The 12184-nt window shown below is 42.9% G+C and overlaps 1 protein-coding gene across 4 annotated transcripts in view; it reads left to right on the top strand.

Moving 5' to 3' along the window:
• Positions 1–12184, top strand: part of sh2d3c (SH2 domain containing 3C) — a 118857-nt gene that overhangs the window by 90193 nt on the left and 16480 nt on the right. For all 4 annotated transcript variants that reach the window (XM_033048853.1, XM_033048854.1, XM_033048855.1 and 1 more), the window contains 2 exons: positions 7026–7154; positions 10421–10869. In XM_033048853.1, coding sequence (XP_032904744.1) covers positions 7026–7154; positions 10421–10869 — 578 coding nt within the window. The remainder of the gene's footprint in view (positions 1–7025; positions 7155–10420; positions 10870–12184) is intronic.

The raw sequence follows: 12184 nt of genomic DNA, 5'->3' as shown, positions 1-12184 counted from the left end.
CCCAATGCTTTACTGCAACTTCCTGCTATAGTCACCAGTCTTACATTGTGTGTCTTTTCATAGACAAGTATACTCAGACACGCCAACATCGGCCAAGCATATGGATAAACACACACATATAAACTCATTCGAATCTGCATAACACTCATGCTGAAACGTAGAACATAAATGAGCAAATTTCCTGCTTCGTAATTCACTGACTGTCGCTGCTCAATCATTTTACTTCACGCCGATTCATTATAGTTAGGCATTGGAGCATTCCCCCCCCCCCCCCCTGCCTCTTATCATTCTGTATCTCAGCCGCGGTGGGGAAGGTGCAGGTGAGCTGTGTGCAGGGGATGAGATGGGGGAAAGTGGCCACTGAACGCTTGCAGTCAAACGCATTGTGAGGAGCTGCAGCTGAACGAGACATTACCTCATCTCCCTGTAGCCACACAGTACCATGCATCGGGGGGAGGGGAGGGGCAGGGAGAGAGCCAGGCTGAGTCAGGTGCCCGAGTGCTAATACAAACTCATCTCAATCAATCGACATGATTAATATTTCGATCAGCAGCAAACACAATAATATACCTTTTGCGGCATTTAACGCTCAATTTCCCCGTAATTTATGTTCAGTGTGTGTAAAAAAAAAGCACAGCTATCAATGTAAAATGTAAATAAGCTGCTATAAATAGAAAAGGGATAATAAAAACGAAGGAGAGATTGACTTCATACATTTAAAACAAACCGATGGTGATATTACTAATCTCCTGCTGCTGTGGGGCTGGGGCTGGTTTTCTTTGACCTATCCCTCCTCTCCCCTGGATTTGCACAGCGAGCTTTCTTCCTATTTTGTCCCCAGTTCACCCTCAACCAAATGACTAAATTGGTTATCATCTTACTGGTTTACGGTGTGCAAATTCAGTTCCTCCACATTATAATAAAGATTACCCTTCAGAATTATTTTGTTGGCTGTCAGGGACTTGAGGGTCCTCTTGAAAGGCACCATTCAATTAAAAGTTTGTCCTTTCTACAGACACCACCCAACATGCTCGCAATTCATGGAATAAATGGGACTCTAATTAGGGAATAACATTCCTCTATACCCTTAACTACAGGCTTTAGTCCCACCACCCATATGTTCCCATAAACTATGAATTAGAGCTGTGTGTGTACACTATATGGTAATGAATGCTGAACTGCGATGGCACATCATTAACCAGGGCATGTAATTATCAGCATTGTGTTCTCTTATTTAGTCTTGGCCCCTGATTGTGAAGAGCAAGGAGAGGGGCAAGCTGATAAACAATTAATTAGAGTTTACAATTAAAAGCGTCAGGAATATTAAAACTGCTCAAATATGTTACCGGGGAGGCAGCAAGATTTCATCAGTCAGAGATCATTAAATGTTGATCATTTCAAAGCAGGGCAGATCAAAAAGATGGGTGATGGTTTTGCAGCACAAAGCTCCCGCTTCTGTCCTGCTGCACAGTCCCATGTGCCTGACACAACCGATGATTCAAAGATGACACAAAGCAGGGTGACAGCGTGTGTAGTCAGGATGATGTACAGAGGCCCCAGAGGTATTGGGAAGGTAAGTGAAAGGGCAAGGCCATGGCAGAAAATGTGAAGGCATCCTTGTTGATATCAATAAATAAAAGATATATCAAATATATTTGTTGTGAGAGATTGAAAGGTTGGTGTTCAGAGTCTGAAGAAGGGTCTCAACCCGAAACATCGTCTGTCCTTTCCCTCCACAGATGCTGCCCGACCCACTGTGTTCCTCCAACAGTTTGTTATTTTTGCTCAGGTGTTCAGAGGCACCTGGGTGTCTATGCCCATGAAAGATGACTTGTTGATACAGAAAGCAAGCAGGGAGGCAAATGGTATATTATGTACAGTACTGGTCTCCCTGGAGGAAGAGCTGCAAGAACTCACCAGATTGGTAACTGGGACAAGGGTGGAGGTTTGTTCTATTAGGAGAGATCTAGTAGACTAGGCCTACGCTCTCTTGTTTAAAAGAGTGAGGGATAAATATACAACATCATGACATGGCTTGATAGGGTAGAGTCATTGAACTATACACTACGGAAATAAGACATTTGAGTCAATTTGTCCACATGCTGACCAAGTTGCCAAACCAAGGTAGTCTCACTTGCCTGCTCCTGACCCATATCCCTCCAAACTTTTCCTATCCATGTACCTTCCAAATGTCTTTGAATATTGTATTTCTACCACTTCCTCTGGCAGCTCGTTGCATATATCTATCGCCCTCGGTGTGAAAAGGTTGCCCCCAGTTCTTGATAAATCTTTCTCTTCTCACTTTAAACTCATGTCCCCAAGTTCATGATTCCCACTCTGGATAAAAGACTGTGGTCATTCACTTTATCTAAGCCCCACGTGATTTTCCATAGCTCTATCAGGTCACGCAGCAGCTTCCTATACTATGAGGGGAATAAGACACAGTCTATCTAGCCTCTCCTCATAACTCCAGACCTAATAACATCTTTGTTGCACATTTGCCAGTTGAATAACAGCCTTCCATTAACAGGGCAACCAGATTTATACCAAGCATTCCAAAATCCTAACTCCTGCACCCAGTGATTCCAACCATGAAGGCAAGTGTGCAAATACTCTTCACCACCCTGTCTATCGGTCTTCACTTTTGTGGAACTATGATATTGTGGCATCCAGCCAAACACAATGTAAACAGCTGAGATCTTGTGACATTGGGACGCAGGTGATACCAGGCATCATTTTATTGTTCAAAATCCATGCTTATAGTATTGGCTTCGTTCAAGCTGGCCGCCTGACAAAAGTCAGGCTGCTGGGAAGATTAATTTTTAGAGAAGAATAACAAAAATCTGCCTGACTTGGCACTTGCAACCACGTTGCATCTTTCATGTAATAAAACATCCTCGAAGGAAGGAACATAACCAGGTAAAATACCATGCTAGTGGGCAATGACCAAGAACTTGGGCAAAGAGGTATCTTGTAATTTACTTCTGAAATGAGGAAAGAAAGCTAAAACGTTGAGAAAGGGAATCTTAGCGTGAAACCAGAGCTTTGTTGGAGCGTTGTAGGAAATGGCTTTGCACAAGAGATTAATGTTGGAGAAATGCGATTACGGAGAGCTGGAGAAAGTCACACTGTTAAAGTGAGGTCAATCAGAGTCGAAAGAAAGGTCTCGACCCAAAACCTCGCCTATCCATGTTCTCCACGGATGCTGCCTGACCTGCCAAATTACTCCAGCACTATGTCCTTTTGTGTATTAACCAGCATTTGTAGTTCTTTGTTTCTAAATATCTGGTGATTTGTATATGTGATGGAAATTTAAAAGCTCAGGTGAGTGACTTGCTTTCAATCCTATGTTTTATAATATATGAAGTCTAATTCCAGAGTCAAACTAGAACACAAAATACTGGAATTACTCAGCAGGTCTAACAATATCCAGAAGAGAGATTTCTAGTTTGTTTTCTGCACCTGCAGCATTTTGTTTTTGTAATTTGCTCGTGGATTTATTTAGTTCTTGATCTGTTTTGGGCACAGAAGCAATGATTATATATATTGGAGGGTCAGTGTTACTGATCGAATGTATTTTTAAACAATTTTTCCCCATCCCATTCCTTTATTTGCTCCCATCCTGTCTTAAAAGCACCAATTTGGACCAGAGATAGGCTGTAAGAAGTGCTCACGGGAATGAACTAGGCTGACTGTCTTTTTCCAGGAATCACTTCTGTGCCTTAGCTTTGATGTGACTTGCGCACCTTGTAGCCTTAATGTTTCTATCAGTTCCATTCCCACTCCAACCCTCCTCTCATTTTGTCTTTTCTCCTGTTCTGTCCACTTGCTCATGTATGTCTGCCCTCTTGTTGTCTTATTCTCTGTCTTACAGTCGTGTAACTAGCCTTTCCCAATTTGTGCAACGTCCTTCCATGCACCATCTCTCCCTCTTTGTCTTCCTGTCCTTAGAAGCAGCAGTTTAAACCTTGCATTGTACCAGTACCCCTGGGAATCTCGAAGAGCAGAGTAAAAATATAATATGACATCACCAGCTGACCTGCAGCCGCACCGCGGTGTGTGTGTGTGTGTGTGTGTGTGTGTGTGTGTGTGTGTGTGTGTGTGTGTGTGTGTGTGTGTGTGTGTGTGTGTGTGTGTGTGTGTGTGTGTGTGTGTGTGTGTGTGTGTGTGTGTGTGTATTTGCAGTGGCAATAGCCGAACACATCAAATTAGCACAAAGGAATCAAAAGCAATTTCACACAGACAAACCCTCCAGGGCTGGCTAGTAAATTAGGAGCAAACAGAATGAGTTTGGAAAAAAGCTATCACCATGATCATGAGCACTGGCAGGGTTAATTATAAGAATATTTTAACTTTCGTGTAATATGAATTGACTGCTAAACCTCAGTCACATATATAGCAAGGCCACCGCTCCCTCATATACCCAACATCACATATTACTGTTTACTACACCAGACTCATTCCGTGGAGTACACCCCTCATCACACTGTCCAATGCAACATTCCTCCTTTACACCCTAACCTCCAGCTATATTAAAAAAGCCGCTTGAAACTTCTCTTCATGGTGACAAGCACAGATGCAATATAGTCTGTGGCAAACTCAGATGAGATCATTCAAACAAAATGGCCATGGGACACACTTTGAAGTATTTTTCCCCTACAAAAGATAGTGACGTATCAAATTTTCCAAATTGTAAGACAACATGTTACACAGGGGAGCTTTATTTGGGACACATTCTTGGTTATTTGTGACGCCTCATGTTAAAACGTATGACAGATACTGGAACATATTCACCTCTCTGCCATATTGCACCTTGATATATGGGCATTTAAGGGCACTAAATAAATGCTGAATAATACCATGTGATTAGTTGTCTCCTCCTGTATCTGAGTAATATTTAAAGCATGTTCCTTTATTCCCAAATGCGTGGACATATAACTGCAGATACTGGTTTAAACCAAAGATAGACACAAAGTACTGGAGTAACTCAGCGGGCCTGTCCGAACAAGGGTCCCGACCCGAAACATCACCTATCCCTTTCCTTCAGTGATGCTGACAGACCCACTGAGCTACTCCAGCACTCTGTGCCTTTCTCTCTTTTATTTCTATGTTGTTTCTTCTGAGTTGCTTAGAGCATTGTTCCAATGATTAATCTTCAAATCCTGCAGAATATCCCCCAGGATATTCTGTCAACGTCTGTGATAGTCAGGCATTGCGAAGGAAGGAAAGATAGTGGAGTAATTTAGTGTGGTCCTGTCGTTGGTGTTTTACCGTGCCTAGTGGGGCTTTAATGTAGTGCAATATATCTCTACATTAAAGCAGTTCGGGGAACATCCATTTGCCTGTATGGAATTCAGAATTCACTTCCAAAAATATTTACCTTTGTTTTAGTATATTATGGTCACATTTACCGAGTTATAGTGAAAAACGTTGCTTTAGGTGGTATCCAGCCTATTCACGTCATGAGTACAATCATACGCAAGTAAACAAGTGGAACAATTGTAGTTGTCAATTGTAGCTAGTAGAACTGATGCCTCACAGTGCCAGAGACCCAGGTTTGATCCCGACCTCAGATGCTGACTGTGTGGAGTTTGCATGTAACTGCATAGGTTTCCTCCAGGTGCCCGTTTTCTTCCACATTTCAAATTCGCTTCTGTAAATTGTCCCGTGTGTGGGTGAATAGCAGAGTCTGGGGGGTGGGGGCATAGTTGATGAGAATAAGAAGAGAGTTTTGAAAATGGGATTAATGTAGGATTATTGTAAAGGGGTGATTGATGGTAGGTAGGGATTCAGTGGACAGAAATTGGGAAATTTATAGAGGCCAATTAACCCTCAAACTCACCCGTCTTTGGGATGTGGGAGAAAACTGGGGGAAACCTACATGCTCATAAGGAAAACGTGCAAACACCACACGAACAGCACCCGAAGTCAGGATTGAACCTGGGCAGTGTAAGGTAGCAGCTTTACCAGCTGCGTCATTGTGCCATTCATTGGCTGCTTTATATCCTATCTTACTGCAGTTAATACAGTCCGAAAATATTTCATTGTTCTAAAGTACTCGGGGACCACCTAAGATAATTAACAGTATTTTTTAATTTGTGCTAATGTGTACTGTGTGAAAGAGCAACATTTTATAAGGAGCTGAGGCCCAACAGTGTCACAATTTGCTAGCTTAGGTCCCGGAATTTTGGTCAGCTATGTTCCAAAAAAAAGTTAAAGTACCTGTTGCAGCCTTGACTTAGTGATGTGTTGGAAGATCCCGTTGAAGGTTTCAGAATATAAATGTCTGGGAACCTGAAGCTTTTCCAATTTTGACGAGTTTTGAATATCAGAAGTACCTGATACCAGTCTAATTTGAAAAACCTCAACATAGATTTCTGTCATTTAGTTAAGTTTAGAGATACAGCGCAGAAACAGGCCCTTCGGCCCACCGAGTCCGCACCGACCAGTGATCCCCGCACATTAACACTACCCTACACACACTAGGGACAATTTTATATTTATAACCAAGTCAAGTATCCTACAAACTTGCACGTCTTTGGAAAACGAAGATCTTAGAGAAAACTCACTCAGGTCACGGGGAGAAAGTACAAACTCCGTACAGACCGCACCCGTAGTCAGTTTCGAACCCGGGTCTCTGGTGCTGCAAGGCAGTAGGTCTACCGCCATGCCACCGTGCTCTTACATAACATCTGGGGTACAGTCTGTCCAGTTTGATGTCTATTTAATTGACAAAATCTCATCAAGTCAAGGACACATCAGGTGTCCAATTTAGGGAATCTCTCAACATTTATGGTAAGTGATATCCATCAAGTTTAGGCATTTATTTCCAGTGCAGGGGAAGCATTTACTTCCAGAACAATTGCCCAGGAGCTCTGGAGTAGTCAGAAATCTTTAGGACAAGTTGGTGGAACTTACTGAGCCAAGCACATGTTCCAATCCAAATTAACAACAGACAAGCCCAGGTGTTACTTCAAAAAAGTGCCAAATTATGACTAACATCCAGTCTCCCTTGTTTCCTCTAGTTTTCAAAGGATAAATATATCCTGGATTCCAGTCCTGAGAAACTGCACAAAGAGTTGGAGGAGGAGCTCAAACTGAGTAGCACAGACCTGCGGAGTCACGCCTGGTACCATGGGCGCATTCCACGCGAGGTAATGGAAAATGGCACCTTAACTTGGTTCTCAGTTAACAAAGGGGCCAATTATATCATGCCTATTACATCTTTGTTGGAGCAAAAGTTATTATTACCACTAACTATTACTTGTAACCATTACAAGTGCGTAATATATTGTGCAGATGATAATATTGCAACAAAGGCAGCTATTTATGGAATTACAGTGTGATTTATTAGGCGCAACGTTTCTCAAAAGCCGTTAGTAGAAAATTCCTCAAGCTCCCGCGACGTTCTGTGCCTCTTGCATGTTGTGAAGTTGGTGTGGAGGAAAATCATTGCTTTCCAGTTTCATTGTTGCTTCTTGGAGAACCACCAATTGCTGAAAGCTCGGGCTCCCCCTTATGGAGCAGAAATAGTTGAGAGAGTGACTCCAAAAAATAGCACAGCCAGCAGGTTTTGTGAATGTAACAAAATAATTAGAGTACAACAATCACTGATAGTTACTTTCTTTTAAAAAAATATTTGGAAGCCTTTTATAGCTCACTTTGAAATGCCTGCTTTTTTTTAATGTTGTTTGCTGCACCCATGGGACATGGATTGACTGACACTGGCAGTAAAACCCTGCCTGTCTAATACTGGGTATTTACGTGGCATGTTATGTGCTACTGCAGTCAGCATTTCCAAACTACAAACCCTTTCAAATACTTTATTAAATTATTTCTATTTTTATGATATAAATCAGTGTTGTAATTTATTCTCTTATTAACACACATCTTCTCCAGGATATCTGGCTGGATTTTCTATTCACATCAGGCTTTCCACAAATTTCCACAATTTTACACTATGTGAGGTACCAAAGCTGAACTTCAGCGGTCAGCTTCAACAAAGAGGCGCAACAATTCCAAGTTGGCGATGGGAATTGACTTAAATGAAACACCTAGTAAATTGGTCACCCATTCCTTCTCTCCAGCTGAGTTACTCCAGCATTTTGTGTCCACCTTTGATTTAAACCAACATCTGCAGTTCTTTCCCTACACGTAAATTGGCTGCTGTTCATTTTTGCACTGACTTCAGGGGAGAAATTGTTTTAACCATGGAAACTATATTTACAGATTAAGACTGTGAAATTCAACTTGCTAAAATACAGGCGGAACACCTAAATGGACATCTAAAATGGGAACCCTCTTCAGACCGATTGGAATGGGGGGGGGGGAGAAAGTTGGATAGAGAGATGGGGGCGAGTCTAAGTCTGGCAAGTAATAGGTGGAAGGTACACAAAATTGCTGGGGAAACTCAGCGGGTGCAGCAGCATCTATGGAGCGAAGGAAATAGGCGACGTTTCGGGCCGAAACCCTTCATAATAGGTGGATACAGGTGTGGGGAGAGGGTGATGGGCAGATGGGTGCAGTAAGTGACACAGGTGAGAGATGCAAAGGAAACAATAGGGTGTCAGGAAAAGGAGAGATATGGAGGAGTGAAATGTTAAGCTAGAGGGAGGTATATGTGTGGAACGGGGCAGGGGGTGGGAAAGGAGTATGTGTGTGTGTGGGGGGGGGGTGGAGGTTAGATGGGAAATGTGAGAGTCTGCGATTGTCAGGTGTATCGAGTTACAGTTTTGCATGCCAGGAGGGAAGGGAGCTGAGCAATGGCAAGGAGATGGCAAGAGATGGTGACCTGGATATCTTCTATTTCAAGCTATGTTGAAAGAAACTCGATAAGCTTTTAAGAAATTATTTAAAAGTTTTTATCAATGTTTTTAATGAATTACCCAAAGATAACCATCTGTATTTTGGGCCTAATTTAAGAATCCTTTGATATTCTATGAAATGTATATATTTATTTTGTCACTGTTCTACAATAAATAGGTTACCGGTAAAGACTTAAGAGTTCATGTTATGCGCCTTATGTTCAGACTTTTATGTTGTAACTACTTCCAAATTTAGTTCCCGTCACCGAAGCCCATTATTCAGTCACTGTTTTCAAGGTGTTTGTGGAAGCACTTAACAAAGAAAGCAGAAATTCAGTTACCAGGAATGAATCTAATTTGAAAACAAATTGAAATGTCAAGGTGATAGCTCCCTCATGTATTACTATGAATAAAAATGATCAAGAGATATAGCACCTAAAAGCTGGGAAAAACTGCAATATATCTTCTGCTTTCCCTCTACGCAGGAAAAGGATTTGACATTTTTACTGCTACAGGCATTAACAACATAAATATACATCAGCTCAGTGAGCGGTTGGTTGGGGGGGGGGGGGGGGGGGGTGGGAGTGCAGCTGACAGTCTGATGAATAGTCAGCCTATGGCTTCTCAGTGTCTTGACACATTTTCATTAGTTTATTCTGAAAATTTCACACCTGCCTAGTGAGGTGAAGAATGGATAGTGATCTTCAGTGCTTTTTTTTTTCCTAGACACATCAATTGAAAAATGATGCTACATTTATCGACAATTTTTTCCCCATCAATATGTCCCCTTCCTCTGTTTTGATTCTGCGCCCAATCAACTTCTAACTTAACAACTAATAACTAGAAAGGTAAAATCACCACCTGTTATAAATTAAACGTTATTTGAAAATCTAGTTTTTAACTTTTTAGAAGATACTAAAAAAAGCACCGATGGTCTTTATTTCCAGGATCTCAGGGTTAACGACATGACTGTCAGGTCATGTTCAGCCGTCACAAGCACAGTGGATCACTTTCATTGGTTTCACCAGGGGATGCCTCTGTTGCAACCCCAGGAAGTGTACCGTTGTGCAAAGTAGCTACATTGATGGATGGTCCTGTTCCCATCCATCAATGTGGGTCTTTGCAGAATGATATTCCTACTGCTGCGAGGAACTGCTGGTTAGTGATCAGGAGCAAGAACATTGGGTGATTTGATCTAAATACCAGCCCATGGGTCAAAGCCGTAGGCACTGCACAGGCTGTAGACAGGGACTCACTTCAGAGGCTGGGCGACAAAGGATGTGTCAATGGAACTGATGCTGAGGGATTGGCCGTTAGAATTTATGAAGTACCGAATGAGGTTGAAAATGCAGTGTTAAGTGAGAAATCTGGAACAAACTCCTTCAAAAATGCTATTGAAACTGGAATGGGGAGAGGTAGGGGGAAGGTACAGGGTCACCTGAAAGATTCAACACTTTGTTTTAGGTAACTGCATAAAGAGAATCAGAATTATGAAAAATGTAAGGATTACAACATAGATTGCCCAATATCCAATTGTATGGACGAACAGGCTTGCGGGGACAAATCTGGTTCCTGTGTTCCTCAACAATTTTTTTTAAATTCTGATATTTTTTCAGGTGTCTGAGAATCTAATGCAGAAAAATGGCGATTTCCTCATTCGAGATTCCCTCACGTGTGTCGGTGATTACGTGTTGACCTGCCAATGGAGAAATGAACCTCTCCACTTCAAAATCAACAAGGTGATGATCAAACAGAACGAGGCCTTCACCCGCATCCAGTTTCTGTTCGAACGGGAGAGCTTCGACAACATCCCCGCCCTGGTCAGGTTTTACGTCAGGAACCGCAAGCCCGTTTCCGAGCAGAGTGGTGCCATCATCTACTGTCCAATCAACCGCACCCTTCCCCTGCGATACCTGGAGGCCAGCTACGGGCTGTCCAATGGGAAGTATGGGCTCGCTCACCCCTCTGCAAATCAGAAAGGTGGATACATCAAGCGAAGGAGTGTGACCATGACAGACGGTCTGACATCTGACAAGATCATCCGAAGTGACAGCTGTGGTAACAGGTAAATATCTGGGTTCTTGAGGGAAAAGGAACTCTTGTTTCCCTTGTGCTGCAGAAAAAATGAGTTTCAGATCCTTCTTCTTCTTCTTGCGTATGGCATGCACAGTCTAAAGTTGTAGGTCATCTTGTTCTATTTGATCTTGTTTGTGCACGTCGAGTTGATTGCATTAGTCGAAACAGGATGGACCACGTGAAGCTTGCAATCTCTCACCCCCATTTCAGATCCTCAGACAGCTTTGTATCTAAGAAGGTGTGATTGGCGAGGGGGTCAAGGGTTATGTGGGGAAGACAGGAGAATGGGGTTGAGAGGGAAAGATAGATCAGTCATGATTGAGTGGCAGAGTAAACTTGATGGGTCGAATGGCCTGATTCTGCTCCTACCACTTATGAACATGTACGCATGTATTGGGACTAAATGGAATACTCTGTAACTTGTCAGCACCCTATATGTGGCGACTTGTTTATGCAAAACAAAAATCTCACCGTGACATGTCACTTGTGATAAGAAAGTGTCATTCTTTCATTGGCTGAATATAGGATCAGGTTTCGTTATGATTTCATTGTGCCCATTCCCCATTATCTTATTGTCTGAGGCACTCAAATGACATGCAAACTGTGACCTTCTGCTTGAAGATCAGAGAAGCAGGAAAACATTTGGCAGTGGGGTGGCCGTAATTATGAAAATGGGCTGTGCTTGGGGTGGCAGTGTCTTGGAAATGGAGGGAATAATTTACCGCTCTCCTCACAGGAGGCTAGGAGAATGTCAGCTGGCTCTGAACTTCCACAACATTGGGCAGTGGGTTGGCAAGATGATTATTGGAAGTAGGGAGGATCCTAAAGTGGCAGCATCGCTTCTTTGGACTACAGCTGCTTCAGAGAGACTCCCAGAGTCAGGTGGTGAGCCCACTTCACGTTTCAGTTCAGGGCCCGTGCTGTAGTTTAGGGCCTATGCTGGTGGAAAGCCCACTTCAAGCTTCAGTTCAGGGCCCATGCTGCAGTTTAGGGCCTATGCTGGTGGTGAGCCCACTTCAAGTTTCAGTTCAGGGCCCGTGCTGTAGTTTAGGGCCTATGCTGGTGGTGAGCCCACTTCAAGTTTCAGTTCAGGGCCCGTGCTGTAGTTTAGGGCCTATGCTGGTGGCGAGCCCACTTCAAGTTTCAGTTCAGGGCCCGTGCTGTAGTTTAGGGCCTATGCTGGTGGTGAGCCCACTTCAAGTTTCAGTTCAGGGCCCGTGCTGTAGTTTAGGGCCTATGCTGGTGGTGAGCCCACTTCAAGTTTCAGTTCAGGGCCTATGCTATAGTTTAGGTTGCCATTATGT

This window comes from Amblyraja radiata, chromosome 32 (genome assembly GCF_010909765.2).
Source record: "Amblyraja radiata isolate CabotCenter1 chromosome 32, sAmbRad1.1.pri, whole genome shotgun sequence".
Taxonomy (NCBI): Eukaryota; Metazoa; Chordata; class Chondrichthyes; order Rajiformes; family Rajidae; genus Amblyraja; species Amblyraja radiata.
Note: the sequence above shows the minus strand (reverse complement) of the source record. Positions and strands in the feature narration are given on the sequence as shown.